This window comes from Lissotriton helveticus, chromosome 7 (genome assembly GCF_964261635.1).
Source record: "Lissotriton helveticus chromosome 7, aLisHel1.1, whole genome shotgun sequence".
In the NCBI taxonomy this organism is placed as follows: domain Eukaryota; kingdom Metazoa; phylum Chordata; class Amphibia; order Caudata; family Salamandridae; genus Lissotriton; species Lissotriton helveticus.
Window position 1 is genome coordinate 35130622 of NC_136068.1, and position 18395 is coordinate 35149016.

Consider the following 18395-nt stretch of genomic DNA (forward strand, 5'->3'; position numbering starts at 1 on the left):
TGTTATCACCGGCTCGTACATCTCTATTTACTGTGTATATACCAGTTGTTACTAGAACACCAGAGCAAAGATTCTGCATAAAAAGGAGGGGTAGGGGGGCGTGGCCAAGATGGCGGAGTGAGCGGACGTGTTTTGCCACAGCTCCTGTCAACGGCCTTGTTTTAGCACCGGTTCCGACGCCTTCTCCATCGGCAATCTGTGCTCAGGGCTGTCGGAACCGACCACATAGCGGAGCGGACCCGGTGAGCGTTGTAGAAGGCGCTGCAAGCGACGGCACGGGACAACCGCGGCCCGGAGGCGCGAGACACCCCTCCCCTTTCCGACCTGAAGGCGAGGCCGACGTGGTGTGGTGGGCGAGACCGAGCGGAGAGGCTCCTGACGCGGCAGACCTGCACGGCCTGAGGCGAGTGCCTCCCGCGAGCACTCGGAAGCAGCACCGGGGCCCGTGGCACCTGCAGAGGGCCCCAGATAGTCGGCGGAGGCGGGCAGACGGCCCGACAGTCGGCGGAGCACAGCGGGGAAGCCGTGAGGCCTAGCGGACGGCGGAAGCGGGTCGAGGGAGAAGAAGCCGGAGGTGAGAGCTGACCCTGGGCATGGCGAACAGCATTGTGGTGGTCCCGAATAGAGGCAGCGTTTGGGGAGCCGGGGCGGCGGACCCTATCGATGGGCATATCGGGCCGGCGTGAAGTACAACCCCTCACCTTGCATCGCCCTCACCGGGGGCCTGGCGGGCCTTGTCCTCCCTTGGTAGTGGCCGCAGCTGCCGGGGCCTGCCAGGTGGCGGCGTGCGGAGCCGCGGTGCCGGACCTAGCCGGACCAGACAGTGCCAGGAGCACTCCCCGACATCGGAGGTGAGCGAATCGCGGCACTGACGTGACTCCCCCAGACACCGGAGGCAGCAGCCGTATTTCAGAAGGGACGTGAGGCTCAGCCGCGCTATTCAGGGGAACCGGCCTGCATCGAGACTAATCGAACACATAGGCCAAGACGCGGAGAGGGTGCACCTGCAGGGGCCTACCAGGAGGGTGGTGCCGGCCGGTAGGAAGTTGACGCCAAATCAGAACCACGGAGTGAGTCTACATTTCCCTGGGGCACACGCGGAGAACGTAGCACCGGGCAGCGGGGACGCCCGACACACGAGATGTCGACAGCCAGGCCTCCCAGGGGCAAAACGGTGAAGGAGATGTTCGCAAAATACCTGACCCCCCCCCCAGAAGGACGCAGGGGGCCCTGCACCGAAGACGGCAGACCAGGCCTCTGATGGTGGGACGGAACCCATCACGAAGGCCTTTTTGGAATCCCTCTTTGCATCCCTGCGAGACGATATCCAGACTTTTAAGACGGAGTTCGCCAGTGAAATCCGAGAGGTGCGACGCGAGATGGATGGTATAGGGGAGAGGGTGGCGGACTTGGAAACCAAGAGTGACGACAGGGACGCGGAACTGGCGGCCCAGCAACAGGAGATTCTCCGGCTACACGACCAACAGGTAGATCTACAGCTCCACCTGGAAGACTTAGAAAATCGCTCTAGGCGCCATAATATTCGCATTCGCAATGTAGCCACCTCCGAAGCCACCCAAGATGTGTTTCGCTACGCCAAGGAACTCTTCAACCACGTGCTGGGGCGACCACTGGACTCTCCTCTACAACTGGACAGAGCTCACAGGGCTGTCCGACCCGCGTGGGGACGGCACCCCCCCCGGACATTCTGATGTGTGTACAGGACTATCGCACCAAAGAGGAGATCCTACAGAAAGCGCGCCAGAAACACCCGATCGCTTTCCAAGGCACATCCCCGCTGCTCTTTCAGGACTTGGCGGCACTCACGCTCCATAAGCGTCGGCTCTTCAAGCCCGTCACGAGCTACCTATAGCAGAAAAACATTCCATATAGCTGGGGCCACCCCTTTCGTCTCGTTTTTCGGCTGGAGAACAAACAATATCAGCTTCGCTCGGTCTCGGAGGCCTGCACGTTGTTGGGGATAGAGAACCCCGAGGAGGAAGCCGAGAACCGGGGCGCTGCACCAAACACAGTTGGAAAGACATCGCAGTGGAGCCATCAGAGACGGCGGAAACGTGTAAAGAAACCCCCCGCCACAGAAATCGAGGCAGGTCAGCGAGCCGCGATAGAAGCAGTGGCCACAGATAGCGGAGCCGGTTCCACGGGGTGAGAGACGCACAGTCGCCTACCAGCATGGGGCTCCGCTCTGGCCGCATGGCCGTTGGCGGGAAGGCATTCCCGTACAGACTAGTAAGGCTACCTTACATTTACCCTTTTCTCTACTTTTCATCCTTGGATGAGAGACATTGACTACTTACAATTGTTTTGGGGGGGGTGGGGGGGCGGGAGTCGGGGTAGGGGAGGGTATATGGTCCATGGTTCGATTCTTAGCGGGGAAGACGCTGGGGCAAGACGTAGGATCCTCGGGAGGGAGGTGGAACGGACGCTCACGGGGCTGTACCAGGAGCGGGGAGTGGTGTGGTCCTTTAAGATGAAGGGCAATGAATTGATTATCCTCACACTGAAAGTCCGTGGCCTCAATAACCCCACTAAACACAAGGCAGTCCTGCTCCACCTGGAACAGTCCGGAGCGGATATATGCCTTCTACAAGAAACGCACCTTTTACCCAAAGACTGTCACAGGTTGAGATCCTGTAAGTTCCCTCACCAATTTTTCTCCTTCGGCCCAGACAAGAAAGCAGGAGTAGCGATTTCAGTGAAGGCAGAGACAGATTAGTCACCTTAGATGTAACTGCTTTATACACCCAGATTCCTCAAGATGAGGCCATAGCAGTTCTCTCCTATTTCCTTGATTCCAGACCCAGGCCCATGCGTGTGCCTACCAAATTTATTGTGGATTTGGCAACATTCGCTTTAAAAAGGAATTATTTCTGTTTTAATGGCGAATTCTACTATCAAGTCAAGGGAGTAGCCATGGGCTGCCCCTTTGCTCCAGAATTGGCAGTATTGTTCATGGATATGTACGAGAATGCCTACATCTATAACAACAATCCTTTCAGTCAATACATCGGAGCGTGGCTCCGTTTTATTGACGATGTTTTTATGACATGGACAGGTGACATTGAAACCCTCACCAACTTCCATCAATGGCTTAATGCCAGGACTGCTGATATAAAATTCAGCATCTCAGAATCCACAAGTAGGATCGCGTTCCTTGACGTAGAAGTCTTCCCTTCTGAAGGGAAATTGGCCACCTCCCTATTCATTAAACCAACAGACCGTAACAAGTCACTGATGTTTAATAGTAACCACCCACGTAACTTAAAAGAAAATCTTCCCTATGGGCAGTTTCTGCGAGTCCGCAGAAATTGCACCTTCATAGAAGATTTTAAATTACACTCAGAAAATCTAACATCTAAGCTGTGTGAGAGGGGTTACCCTAAAAAACTTGTAAAGAATTGTATGAGGAGAGCCCAGTGGACGCCTCGAGAGACACTCCTGGAACGTAAACCCAAATCGGATCTAAAGAGGCAGGTGTGTGTTACTACCTTTTGCCCCAATGCTAATCGCCTGAAAAAAGTCATAAAACAAAGTTGGCATTTGATAAAGGATCTGGATGTAAGCCTCGTAAACGAGCCTTTATTTGCTTTCAAAAAAGAAAGCAATATCGCCAACCACATAGTCCGAGCTGCCATGCCTGTTTCCAAACACCTAACTTTACGCCAGATGATGGGGATGCCACCCATCCTCGGACACCACAAATGTGGTACCTGTTTATGCTGTAACTCAACTGTGGAAGGTTTTTTGTTCCAGCATAATGGAATTTCTTGGAAACATGATACCGTAAGCAACTGTAAAAGTAAGTTTGTTGTTTATGGGATTATATGCCCCTGCCAATTACTATATATAGGCAAGACCAACCAAGAGGTCCGCCAACGGATCTCACAGCACAAATCAAGGATTAAAAATAAAGTTGAGAATGCCCCTCTGGTGCTACATTGGACACGACTGCAACATGGAGTCAGTGACCTAAAGTGGACTGTGATCTCCAAAATAGAAAAAAATCCCCGAGGAGGAGATCTGAATTTAGCACTATCTAAACGGGAAGCACACCTTATAGTGAAGTTCGATACTGCAGTATCGGGGCTCAATGAATTGAGTGAAATTTTTAAACTATAAGTCGTGACCAATTGGCCTTTGTTCCTTTAACTAGGCTGTCACGCTGTAGTCTTTCACTCCGGTCCAGATTTTACTTCCCATCCTGGTTAAAGTTGTGGGCGGAGTGCCCCACCAGGAAAATATAAAAAGGGAGATCAGTATAGCCATGGCTTGCTACCTCGCAAGAGCCAGTGACTAGTGCTGACCGTAGACGCCGCCGCATTGATCTGTTCGAGAACTGCATTGTAAGTATTTCTCTGTGCAAACCCCCGCCGATATTCGACCCATTATCTGTGAATGGTTTAACTCATTTAGCCATTCTGTTCCCTCTTGCAGTTAACCCCTTTTTTAAACCAATCCGGACAGTTTATGGCCGATTGACATGCCGGTAAGCGTTATTTGAAGTCTTGCAGTTCTCTGTTGCTACAGACTGCCCTTTTTAAATAAACTCACGCATACCTCGTTAATTTTATTTCAGGCGCCCGTGAGGGCTGTACTCTAGCGACCTTCCTGGCGCAGTTTGAACAGTGGTGTTCTTCGACGCGGTAAGACGCCGCCGCTGATTAACATCTTTCCTGTGCTAGAAAATCGCTTGCCTGTTTCTAAATTATTTCCATTTGTGTGGTTGTTTGTAGACGATTAACAATACGTAACGGATTGAAAGGAACAAAACGTCTTTGCATTTCACCGCAGGAGAGTCTCATTAGCAGCTCGGTATGTTTTTTCTAATCTAAAGCCGTAGTTACTGAGAGTTTTTCGTGTTTGTATATTTAAGTAATATACACTTTTCCGTTTAGACTTTTCCGGTGAGTCTTCATTACCCGGCATAGGCGGAACATGGAATAAGATTAGTTGTAGGTGAGCACGATTTTACAACTGTTATTACATTCCAGTTGTGACGCATCTCGAGTAGATTATTCTGACGTATTATTCAATTACATTTACATAGGTCTCCACAGTACCTCATTGCAAGCCTGGCTCCTCTGCAGTTGATATACTCTCCCAAGAAAGAAATGTAAGTAAATCCATAGCCCCTTCCACCATATAGAGAGTCTTCCTAGTATGGTTTCCACGTCCTGACTGCCCATATGTCTTAATCCCTCTAGATTCTGCCATATTCCATCTTGATATAAAGTTGAGGCTTCCATACTCCACGCATTTAGTTGCATTTTGGTAAGTCTGTTTAGAAAAGGGTGGCCACTATGGGTTGCGCCTAATGTTGATCACTTGGTAAAATTAACTGGGTTATGTTGAAATTTACACTTTTTTCCTCTCTTTTCATTTTTTCTACCCAGAGAAAACCCAAGGCCCTGAAGAGAATCCCCCCAAGCCAACGGGATTCGAAACGCGTAGGCCCTAGCCACACAGTTGTCTGCTAGAGTGACAAGCACTGATGTTGAGAATTGCTTTGCTGCTTGCCCTTATTTTGTGTACATTACCTTATTTTGAAAAATATTTAAATATCTTTATAGGATTGTACTTGGTGCTAGACTAATTATCAAGTAACCATATTGCAAAAATTGCCCCGCAGACCTTGGCTTCTTCCCTCATTTTTTCTCCTTGTATCTTGTAAATATTGAAACTAATTTTTGTATCTTTTTTATCATTCTAACTTGTGTACCCCCTTTCCTTCTCGAACGGTTGCATTGTGTATGCTTGTGATATGTGTGATATGTTGAATGATTCCCAAAATTGACCCCCTGCTGCATATATTTTTTGTATGTTTGTTTCTTTGGAATATGCATTCGCTAAAAATATGAATCTCTGAGTTGATAAAATTTCTAAGAATAATAAAAGCTATTAACTAGCCATTGGTCTTGAATGTTGGTTTCAAGTACTGTACCTAACAAGTATGTGAATTTTGTGATCAGCATTGGCAACTCTCTTTTGTTATCCACTTTCATGGCTCAGCCTTGCTGATTAGAGCCAACCCTTAGTTGTTTTTTGGTTATTATAGCGGGCGCTGGCTCGCGAGGTTTTTGCGTTGGTCCATTAAATTTTGGAGTTAAGGTTGACAAGGTGCCTCCTTTCCCTACCATTCCCTTTGAAATTTCTCTGGGCATTGTGTTTGATTGCAGTGGTGTCAGCATATGTTGTATAATACCCCTTTTTTTCTTCTTTTTTCTTTCTCTTCTCTATTCATTTTGTTTTTCACAGAGTAATGGCAGAGAAAGACACCTTCGCCTACTCAGAAGATCACATTAGAAACTTCCTTAGTGACCCCCCTGTTTTCTCTTCAGTTACCTTAAGTGAGACAGCTACCACATCCAACGAATCGGACAAACTTATTCGTTTGAAAAAGAAGCAGATTAGGACAGACCTTCATGGTCATTTTTTGTTGCAGCACCTCCGAGAAGGCACCATTCCGGCTGGACTACAAATCAAGAACATACCGGTAATCTTTACAGAAGATCCGATATTCAAAAAAGGTTTCTCTATGATAGAGACCAAATGTAGCAGGGATCTTATGATGCTGACAGTTGAGACAGCGGTCAGAATATCAAAAGAAGAACTAGTTGAAATCGCTAAGTTAGAGTCCGAAATTAGTGGCAATTCCACTATAGCAGACGCCAAGGCACTCCTGGAAAAGGTTGCCAAGGAAATACTAGAGTTTAAAGACCACACTATAACTCAAAAATCTAATCAATTTGAAAAAGATAAAAAAGGTTTTTCATTAGAGAATATATACCCCTACCTACAAGCTGATTTCTATTCCAAAGCAGAATCTAGACGTTTCCTCCAAGGAAACCAGGGCAGGTCTCGCAGACAATTTATCTCTTTTTCTGATACCTCCTCGTCAGGTACTGATAGCGAACCCACTGGTAATTATAATCGCCCAAATAGAAACCGCAATTGGAACACTAACCAGCAGCAACAACAAAATCAACCACCGAATTTTTTAGGGAGAGGCCAGACACTCCCCAGAGGCCGTGTGAGAAACAATATCCCATGGGAAATGAAAACAAGACGACAGCACTACAAAAACTAAACGCGTCGCCTATTTTCAATCTTTCTAAAAAGGTCCTTACACCGGACGAGGAAAGTATCCTAGCTAGAGGATTGTCATTCGTACCCTCCAAAAGGACTGACTTCGTGAAAATGAAGTCAGAATTCATCGAATTTTGTAGAAAATTACGTTTGACTTTGTTCTTCAGTGAAAATCCTACTACCCAGCCCTCTGAGGTGACAGGCCTTAGGAACAAGTCCATCTTTTGCCCACCAGCTAGTAAAGTTCCCAAAAACCTTCTGATTTTTGAGAAAAGTGTGTTGTCTGCCATTTCCGCAATGGAAAAAGAAAAGAAATATATAAAATTCAATACCACCAAAAACCAAATGACGGCTCTAAATAATTTGAAAAATGATAACACTGTCGTCATCAAGCAGGCCGACAAGGGCGGTGCCATTGTAGTGTGGGATAGCCAAGACTACACTACTGAAATAATGAAACAACTAGAAGACACCACCTGCTACAGAAAGATAAACAAAGATCCCACCACAGACCTTCAGAACGAACTTCATGCACTTGTGCAGGAAGGTTTTGATCTGGGGTTTGTTGGTCCCAAAGAATTGGAATATCTGAAAACTAAACATCCAAAAGTCCCGATGTTCTATATTTTGCCCAAAATACATAAAGATCCTGACCATCCTCCGGGCAGACCCATCGTGGCAGGATGTGGTTCTGTGCTAGAGCCGGCATCCAAATATGTAGATTGTTTTCTCAAAGACTTTATGATCCGGGTTAAATCTTACCTCCAGGATACCACTGATTTCATTAAGAAATCAGAAAATATTGATTTCAGTGAAGGCAGAGACAGATTAGTCACCTTAGATGTAACTGCTTTATACACCCAGATTCCTCAAGATGAGGCCATAGCAGTTCTCTCCTATTTCCTTGATTCCAGACCCAGGCCCATGCGTGTGCCTACCAAATTTATTGTGGATTTGGCAACATTCGCTTTAAAAAGGAATTATTTCTGTTTTAATGGCGAATTCTACTATCAAGTCAAGGGAGTAGCCATGGGCTGCCCCTTTGCTCCAGAATTGGCAGTATTGTTCATGGATATGTACGAGAATGCCTACATCTATAACAACAATCCTTTCAGTCAATACATCGGAGCGTGGCTCCGTTTTATTGACGATGTTTTTATGACATGGACAGGTGACACTGAAACCCTCACCAACTTCCATCAATGGCTTAATGCCAGGACTGCTGATATAAAATTCAGCATCTCAGAATCCACAAGTAGGATCGCGTTCCTTGACGTAGAAGTCTTCCCTTCTGAAGGGAAATTGGCCACCTCCCTATTCATTAAACCAACAGACCGTAACAAGTCACTGATGTTTAATAGTAACCACCCACGTAACTTAAAAGAAAATCTTCCCTATGGGCAGTTTCTGCGAGTCCGCAGAAATTGCACCTTCATAGAAGATTTTAAATTACACTCAGAAAATCTAACATCTAAGCTGTGTGAGAGGGGTTACCCTAAAAAACTTGTAAAGAATTGTATGAGGAGAGCCCAGTGGACGCCTCGAGAGACACTCCTGGAACGTAAACCCAAATCGGATCTAAAGAGGCAGGTGTGTGTTACTACCTTTTGCCCCAATGCTAATCGCCTGAAAAAAGTCATAAAACAAAGTTGGCATTTGATAAAGGATCTGGATGTAAGCCTCGTAAACGAGCCTTTATTTGCTTTCAAAAAAGAAAGCAATATCGCCAACCACATAGTCCGAGCTGCCATGCCTGTTTCCAAACACCTAACTTTACGCCAGATGATGGGGATGCCACCCATCCTCGGACACCACAAATGTGGTACCTGTTTATGCTGTAACTCAACTGTGGAAGGTTTTTTGTTCCAGCATAATGGAATTTCTTGGAAACATGATACCGTAAGCAACTGTAAAAGTAAGTTTGTTGTTTATGGGATTATATGCCCCTGCCAATTACTATATATAGGCAAGACCAACCAAGAGGTCCGCCAACGGATCTCACAGCACAAATCAAGGATTAAAAATAAAGTTGAGAATGCCCCTCTGGTGCTACATTGGACACGACTGCAACATGGAGTCAGTGACCTAAAGTGGACTGTGATCTCCAAAATAGAAAAAAATCCCCGAGGAGGAGATCTGAATTTAGCACTATCTAAACGGGAAGCACACCTTATAGTGAAGTTCGATACTGCAGTATCGGGGCTCAATGAATTGAGTGAAATTTTTAAACTATAAGTCGTGACCAATTGGCCTTTGTTCCTTTAACTAGGCTGTCACGCTGTAGTCTTTCACTCCGGTCCAGATTTTACTTCCCATCCTGGTTAAAGTTGTGGGCGGAGTGCCCCACCAGGAAAATATAAAAAGGGAGATCAGTATAGCCATGGCTTGCTACCTCGCAAGAGCCAGTGACTAGTGCTGACCGTAGACGCCGCCGCATTGATCTGTTCGAGAACTGCATTGTAAGTATTTCTCTGTGCAAACCCCCGCCGATATTCGACCCATTATCTGTGAATGGTTTAACTCATTTAGCCATTCTGTTCCCTCTTGCAGTTAACCCCTTTTTTAAACCAATCCGGACAGTTTATGGCCGATTGACATGCCGGTAAGCGTTATTTGAAGTCTTGCAGTTCTCTGTTGCTACAGACTGCCCTTTTTAAATAAACTCACGCATACCTCGTTAATTTTATTTCAGGCGCCCGCGAGGGCTGTACTCTAGCGACCTTCCTGGCGCAGTTTGAACAGTGGTGTTCTTCGACGCGGTAAGACGCCGCCGCTGATTAACATCTTTCCTGTGCTAGAAAATCGCTTGCCTGTTTCTAAATTATTTCCATTTGTGTGGTTGTTTGTAGACGATTAACAATACGTAACGGATTGAAAGGAACAAAACGTCTTTGCATTTCACCGCAGGAGAGTCTCATTAGCAGCTCGGTATGTTTTTTCTAATCTAAAGCCGTAGTTACTGAGAGTTTTTCGTGTTTGTATATTTAAGTAATATACACTTTTCCGTTTAGACTTTTCCGGTGAGTCTTCATTACCCGGCATAGGCGGAACATGGAATAAGATTAGTTGTAGGTGAGCACGATTTTACAACTGTTATTACATTCCAGTTGTGACGCATCTCGAGTAGATTATTCTGACGTATTATTCAATTACATTTACATAGGTCTCCACAGTACCTCATTGCAAGCCTGGCTCCTCTGCAGTTGATATACTCTCCCAAGAAAGAAATGTAAGTAAATCCATAGCCCCTTCCACCATATAGAGAGTCTTCCTAGTATGGTTTCCACGTCCTGACTGCCCATATGTCTTAATCCCTCTAGATTCTGCCATATTCCATCTTGATATAAAGTTGAGGCTTCCATACTCCACGCATTTAGTTGCATTTTGGTAAGTCTGTTTAGAAAAGGGTGGCCACTATGGGTTGCGCCTAATGTTGATCACTTGGTAAAATTAACTGGGTTATGTTGAAATTTACACTTTTTTCCTCTCTTTTCATTTTTTCTACCCAGAGAAAACCCAAGGCCCTGAAGAGAATCCCCCCAAGCCAACGGGATTCGAAACGCGTAGGCCCTAGCCACACAGTTGTCTGCTAGAGTGACAAGCACTGATGTTGAGAATTGCTTTGCTGCTTGCCCTTATTTTGTGTACATTACCTTATTTTGAAAAATATTTAAATATCTTTATAGGATTGTACTTGGTGCTAGACTAATTATCAAGTAACCATATTGCAAAAATTGCCCCGCAGACCTTGGCTTCTTCCCTCATTTTTTCTCCTTGTATCTTGTAAATATTGAAACTAATTTTTGTATCTTTTTTATCATTCTAACTTGTGTACCCCCTTTCCTTCTCGAACGGTTGCATTGTGTATGCTTGTGATATGTGTGATATGTTGAATGATTCCCAAAATTGACCCCCTGCTGCATATATTTTTTGTATGTTTGTTTCTTTGGAATATGCATTCGCTAAAAATATGAATCTCTGAGTTGATAAAATTTCTAAGAATAATAAAAGCTATTAACTAGCCATTGGTCTTGAATGTTGGTTTCAAGTACTGCACCGAAGACGGCAGACCAGGCCTCTGATGGTGGGACGGAACCCATCACGAAGGCCTTTTTGGAATCCCTCTTTGCATCCCTGCGAGACGATATCCAGACTTTTAAGACGGAGTTCGCCAGTGAAATCCGAGAGGTGCGACGCGAGATGGATGGTATAGGGGAGAGGGTGGCGGACTTGGAAACCAAGAGTGACGACAGGGACGCGGAACTGGCGGCCCAGCAACAGGAGATTCTCCGGCTACACGACCAACAGGTAGATCTACAGCTCCACCTGGAAGACTTAGAAAATCGCTCTAGGCGCCATAATATTCGCATTCGCAATGTAGCCACCTCCGAAGCCACCCAAGATGTGTTTCGCTACGCCAAGGAACTCTTCAACCACGTGCTGGGGCGACCACTGGACTCTCCTCTACAACTGGACAGAGCTCACAGGGCTGTCCGACCCGCGTGGGGACGGCACCCCCCCCGGACATTCTGATGTGTGTACAGGACTATCGCACCAAAGAGGAGATCCTACAGAAAGCGCGCCAGAAACACCCGATCGCTTTCCAAGGCACATCCCCGCTGCTCTTTCAGGACTTGGCGGCACTCACGCTCCATAAGCGTCGGCTCTTCAAGCCCGTCACGAGCTACCTATAGCAGAAAAACATTCCATATAGCTGGGGCCACCCCTTTCGTCTCGTTTTTCGGCTGGAGAACAAACAATATCAGCTTCGCTCGGTCTCGGAGGCCTGCACGTTGTTGGGGATAGAGAACCCCGAGGAGGAAGCCGAGAACCGGGGCGCTGCACCAAACACAGTTGGAAAGACATCGCAGTGGAGCCATCAGAGACGGCGGAAACGTGTAAAGAAACCCCCCGCCACAGAAATCGAGGCAGGTCAGCGAGCCGCGATAGAAGCAGTGGCCACAGATAGCGGAGCCGGTTCCACGGGGTGAGAGACGCACAGTCGCCTACCAGCATGGGGCTCCGCTCTGGCCGCATGGCCGTTGGCGGGAAGGCATTCCCGTACAGACTAGTAAGGCTACCTTACATTTACCCTTTTCTCTACTTTTCATCCTTGGATGAGAGACATTGACTACTTACAATTGTTTTGGGGGGGGTGGGGGGGCGGGAGTCGGGGTAGGGGAGGGTATATGGTCCATGGTTCGATTCTTAGCGGGGAAGACGCTGGGGCAAGACGTAGGATCCTCGGGAGGGAGGTGGAACGGACGCTCACGGGGCTGTACCAGGAGCGGGGAGTGGTGTGGTCCTTTAAGATGAAGGGCAATGAATTGATTATCCTCACACTGAAAGTCCGTGGCCTCAATAACCCCACTAAACACAAGGCAGTCCTGCTCCACCTGGAACAGTCCGGAGCGGATATATGCCTTCTACAAGAAACGCACCTTTTACCCAAAGACTGTCACAGGTTGAGATCCTGTAAGTTCCCTCACCAATTTTTCTCCTTCGGCCCAGACAAGAAAGCAGGAGTAGCGATTTTGGTGGCACAAAAGTTCAGAGGCAAGATGTTAGGGAAACTTGCCGAAACCAGGGGGCGCCTGCTCGTCTACAAATTTGCGGTGGGCGACAGGACACTCACGATAGGTTCGGTGTACGGTCCCAATGAGGGTCAAGAACAATTTCTCCATAGGGCACTCACAGACGTCACTGACACCACTGATCATCACATAATTCTGGGCGGGGACCTAAATTTAGTCTTCGACAACACTTTAGACAGATCCTGCCAACGCACTACACAGGTGGGAGCACTCTCTGCAGCGGGCAAAGACAGAATACGAGACTTGGGGCTTACAGACCTGTGGTGTGAGCTGCATCCTGGCGAGAGGGACTACACATATTTCTCGGCGGCACACCAGACGTATGCACGACTGGAATATCTACTAGTGTCCAACGTCACTAAGTCACTTGCTATGAGCGCTGACATTGGCACCGCTTCGCTCTCGGATCATGGCCCTGTCCGAGTCGTCCTCTCCATGCCTGACACCCAACGTCCGCATAGAGTTTGGCGCCTCCGAGACACACTCCTCCAACGGAAATCGGTGGTCACCAAAATCCGCGGCGCAATCACTGATTATATAGCACACAACAGCAATACAGACACCACGCTCTCCACACAATGGGCTGCACTGAAGGCAGTTATTAGGGGGGAATTCATCTTACTTTCCACGGCTGAAAACGCAGAACGTCGAGTTAAGAGGGAGGAACTTACACGGCAAACTAGAGAGTTAGAACAGATACACCGGAGAACGGGGGCCCCGAGAATCTGGCGACAGTTAAAAGCGGTCAGACAACAGCTCGCAGCGCTCGACCTCGACAGAGCGGAGTACGCAGCGTTAAGGTTGCGCCACGCTTATTATACAGGCGGTGATAGGTGTCGGCGTCTGCTGGCGCACAAGCTTCGCGAAGTTATGCAACGTAGAGAAGTCAGGGAGATAAGAAGGGGTGACGGCGTCACGGTAGACCGGAATCAAGACATAGCAGAGGCCTGCAGCTCGTTCTACGCGGAATTATACAAAGCTGACCCCTCCAGCTCGAAAGTGGAGTCGGGGTTCTTGGCGAGTGTCTCCCTGCCGAAGCTGTCGCAGGAACAGATAGACTGCCTGGAAAAAGACATTCGGCCAGAGGAGGTGATCTCGCCCATCTCCAGGCTCAAATTAGGGAAGGCCCCGGGCCCGGACGGTTTTCCGGCGAGTTTTTATAAAACATTCTGTAGCCAGGTAGCCCTCCTACTCGCCCGACTCTTTACCTCCTTCGCTGAGGAGGGAGCGATTCATAGGGACCTATTGGAAGCATCCATCGCAGTGATACCTAAGCCAGGTAAGGACCCGGTTGAGTGCGGAGCATACAGACCTATCTCCCTCTTAAACGTGGACCTCAAGCTGTATACAGGGATCCTCGCCTCCAGATTGAGACCGTATATGGGGGGGCTGATTGATCCGGACAAATCCGGAATTATTCCGGAACGTCAGACCACAGATAACACGGAACGGTCCTTTCACCTCCTAGAGAAAGCCGCCCGGACAGAAGGGGAGTACATGATGCTGACCATTGACGCTGAAAAGGCATTTGACAGGGTTCACTGGCCCTACTTAGAAAAGGTACTACTCAAAGCAGGGATAGGGCCTAAATTCCGTACCAGAGTGTTTAATTGCTACAAATTCCCTACAGCGGCGGTCCGGGTCAATGGGTGTACGTCCCCCCGATTCGACATCGAATGCGGCACCAGGCAGGGGTGCCCATTATCCCCTCTTTTGTTCGCCCTGTATATGGAGCCTCTTGCACACCTCCTGCGCTCTGATCCGGAGATACAGGGTATCAAGCTTGGAGGCGACGTCCACACCGTTAGCCTATATGCCGACAATGTGCTGATTTCCCTCGCTAAACCCCGAAGCTCCCTGCCGGCGTGCATAGCGGTACTAGAAAGATTCGGCAGTGTTTCTGGCTTTAAGGTCAATATGTCAAAATCGGTGGCCCTTGATCTCTCTCTGGAACCCCCTACTCGCGCTCATCTACAGGCGCTGTTCCCCATACCATGGACATCAGACACAGTCCCTTACCTGGGGATTCAATTGGCACCCTCCCTACAGGAATCAGTAGACGTTAACTACACCAAACTTCGGCAGAAAATCAGAAGCGAGCTGGGCAGATGGAAATACTATCCGCTGTCCTGGCTGGGTAGGGTGGCTGCAGTCAAGATGACGATTCTCCCCCAAATCCTGTACCTTTTTCGGACGATCCCTCTTGCACCACCTCGAGGTTGGATCAAACAAACCCAGTCCGACCTGTCCCAGTTCATTTGGAACGGGCGGAAACCCCATCTGAAACGCCAGATCGTCATGCTGGCGCCAGAACGGGGCGTAATCGGGATACCAGACCTGGCGACATATTTTCAAGCAGCCCAACTCCGCTTTCTAGTGGAATGGGTCAGGTGGTAGTCAGGGAAGCATTGGCTGTTTCAAGATCAGGCTGTACCGGAGCGGACTTTGCAGGAAATCCCCTTCATGAGACATAGGCCGCCCAATCTCTATGCATCCTTCATCACACGGGTTCCCCTAGAAATCTGAGATCGAGTGGGGATTAGTCAGGAGCTTACCTCCCACCCCTCCCCCCTTACACCCATTATAGGGAATCCGGAGTTTCACCCAGGGCTGGATGAGAAGGCGTTTGCGCGCTGGAAGCCGGCCGGCTGCCGGGCTCTCCATCACATTTACGACTCGGAAGGGGTGATTCCCTTCCAGCGCTTTCGACAAGAATTTGGCTTGCCGGAGACGGAAAGGCTTCGCTACCTACAGGTGAGGCATTGGGCATTGGGTTCCACGGTGAGGCCGTTGGCGGATAGACACCTGACCAAATTTGAACGTTGGCTAATCTCCCGCAACACTGACAAACAATTAATCACAGACCTCTACAAGATGCTGCTGCAGAAACATCAACACACATATAACGCAGGCAGAGTGCGCTGGGAGAGGGAGCTGGGGAGGGCTCTGACACACAAAGAGTGGGAGGGAGTCTATTACAGGGCGCGACACTTCGCCTACCACATGGGGCTCACGGACACACTCACGAAAATTGCATTCTACTGGTATTATACCCCCGAAAGACTGTACGAGATGGACAGCAAACAAGACCCGCTTTGCTGGCGCGGTTGTGGCCAGATTGGCACACTGACACATATACTCTGGGTCTGCCCACTTCTACAGGAGTACTGGAACCAGGTTTTGCAGGAGGTAAATACACACTTTGACACAGATATCCCACGCTTCCCTGCATACGTGCTCTTGGGGTTACCTAACACGCTGACGTATCCACTGAAATCACGGAGAGGTCGACTGATTGCGATCGCACTGGGGTCGCCCGTGCAAAATGTTGTGGCGCATTGGCGCTCCAAGCATGTCCCCTCACGCCTGGGATGGTTACATCGTTTGTGGATGGTTCTGGGGATGGAGAAACTGTCCCTATCAAGAACGGGGGAGGGAGCGCGTTATGCTGCACTGTGGAAACCATTCCTGTCTCTTTTGGCGTCTGAGTTCACGGAGGTCACCTGTCCCAAGTACCTCCGGCTTTTGAGGTTGACGGATACCGACACGGAACCAAACTCTCAGTGATCTGCCATCACAGACTTTGTAGGCTCCCGGCCGGGACACGCAGGAGCCATGGACCATGGGGGGTGGGGGTGGAGTTTTGGGGGGAAGGGGTGAGTTGGGGAGGGGGGGTCGAGGGTTGGGGGTTCGAGAGACATTGCGATTGTTTACGACAGGACCGTCCTGCCTTTACTTGCCTGTTGGGTTTTGCGTTCGTTTTTGAACTCTTTAGGAGGGGGACCTCAGGTGACGAGCGAGCAATAATGACAGTTCCCAATGCTTGTAGACGTGGCACCATACTTCCAGCGATAGTGACGCAGGTCATCTAGGACTTTGGCCTTTCAGTGGAAGGGGGGAAAGTTATGCATCAGGGAATACGCACCAACCACCTTAGGTCTATGACGCGGCCGGCCCAGGTTGGGTTGTAGGCGGCTTGCTGTGTATTAGTTCGCATTCTTATCAGGTGGTTAGGTTATAGAGCACTCCTCAATGCTGTTTGATGGGTCTGCACCCGAATAGTTTTGTCATTTTTGGAATGCCAATATGTAATATCACCTGTTGCACCCTCAATAAATACATGTAATACTAAAAAGGAGGGGTAGATCGAGAATAGCGAGGTGAGGGGGAAACTGCAGGTGAAACTGAAAAGTGGTGGGGGGGGCAAAGGTTGGGGAGTGAAGTCTATGTTCAAGTCTCAATTCAATCAGTCTTTATTCGATTTGAACAATCATAAAAAACACATAAAATATAGTATTAAGAATCCAAAAATGACTTTTAAAACAATCACATAGTAAAATTCGTAAACGGTCCCATAAAAAATATATCAAGTTAAAAAGGCTAAAAATACACAGGGTTGGATAATGTGTTCAAGTCATATAAACCCTGAAAATGAAGATTAACTGTAGTCTGAGCCAAAGGTGATGCTGCTGATCAGCCACGTAATGAGAAAGGGTAGGGCGCAGAGCCTTCCATGGGAAGCCAAGATTTTTACGTACAGGTCCACTGTAGCTTACCTTTCGGCTCCACTACTTCAGGAAACCAACCTAGGCAAATCCGTTTATGCCAGTATTAGTTATCAATGTCACTATTAAACTCCTTAGCACCCTTGCCTCTACTTGGCACAGATGAAGAGGAGAACAAGACTTCAACCGGACGACTACTGAGAGTCTTGCAGCGATCTTATTTTCCCTGAAATCGAACACAAAATGCACACTGAAGCTCTGCAACACTACAAAAAGAACTAAACTATCTTCCAAGCACAGGCTTTAGGTGATCAACAGGACATAAGTACAAGACCTCAGGGAAAAGAGGTCTGACAGTAGATCCAACGTGGGAGCCGGAACATGCTATGGCCTCTCAAATGAATTCAAGTGTGAGGATGGACAGCAGTAGCAGCAGTGCGTGCACTCACCAGTAGAGTTCTTGCGTTTCTTGCGGTAGCTCCCCAAGATGGCCCTTGGTGAAGTGGCGAGGGACTGCAACGTAGGCGAAGGCAACACTTCCTCTGGCTTGAACTCCGGCAGCTCAGCAAAACGTTCCTCGAAGTCCACCTCAGAGAGAAGCCTGCTGGAGAGGGCGTAGAAAGGAAGGCTTAGAGGTCAGTTACAGGATATGAAACTCCCTCCCAACTCTTTAACTTCGTACAGCAGTAAAGAAGCAGAATCTGCGGACAATAAGGCTGACTAATAACAAAAGATTTCCTAACCTGCAGTGGGTACAGGCTTTTATCATGCCACCTCATATTCATAAGCTCACAAATCTTTCCCATATGTCAGGCGGTAAATGCAATATTTTTTAACACATTCTTTTTAAAACAAACAGCTTTTTAAACACAACATGGTCTTTAGGGACTATGCAGTGCAGAATAGTGAAGAGGCAGCTGATTCTACAGGCGCAGTGACGCAGAGCTGGAGCTTGGCGTTCGGAGCATAGGTGCCCGGAGCTCCCCGCCTTGGAGTGCCCCGGAGACCGGAGCGTTGATTGGAGGAGCTGAGTCAGGTGCGCAGAGCGGGGAGCTCAGAGCCCTGGTGATCGGCTTTCGGCGAAGACACGGTCTCTCCACCAGACCCCGTGGCCCATCGTTTTCATCCAGGTTCACCCAGCGGGAGAGAGTGCTGCAGCAGTAGCAGGCTGCCGCGAAGTGTTGGCCCA

General features: G+C 48.4%; 1 protein-coding gene across 4 annotated transcripts in view; it reads right to left on the reverse strand.

Moving 5' to 3' along the window:
- Positions 1–18395, reverse strand: part of CIC (capicua transcriptional repressor) — a 463331-nt gene that overhangs the window by 34631 nt on the left and 410305 nt on the right. For 3 of the 4 annotated variants that reach the window (XM_078651325.1, XM_078651327.1, XM_078651324.1), the window contains one exon: positions 17656–17810. In XM_078651325.1, coding sequence (XP_078507451.1) covers positions 17656–17810 — 155 coding nt within the window. The remainder of the gene's footprint in view (positions 1–17655; positions 17811–18395) is intronic. The other variant, XM_078651326.1, reaches the window with a different exon arrangement.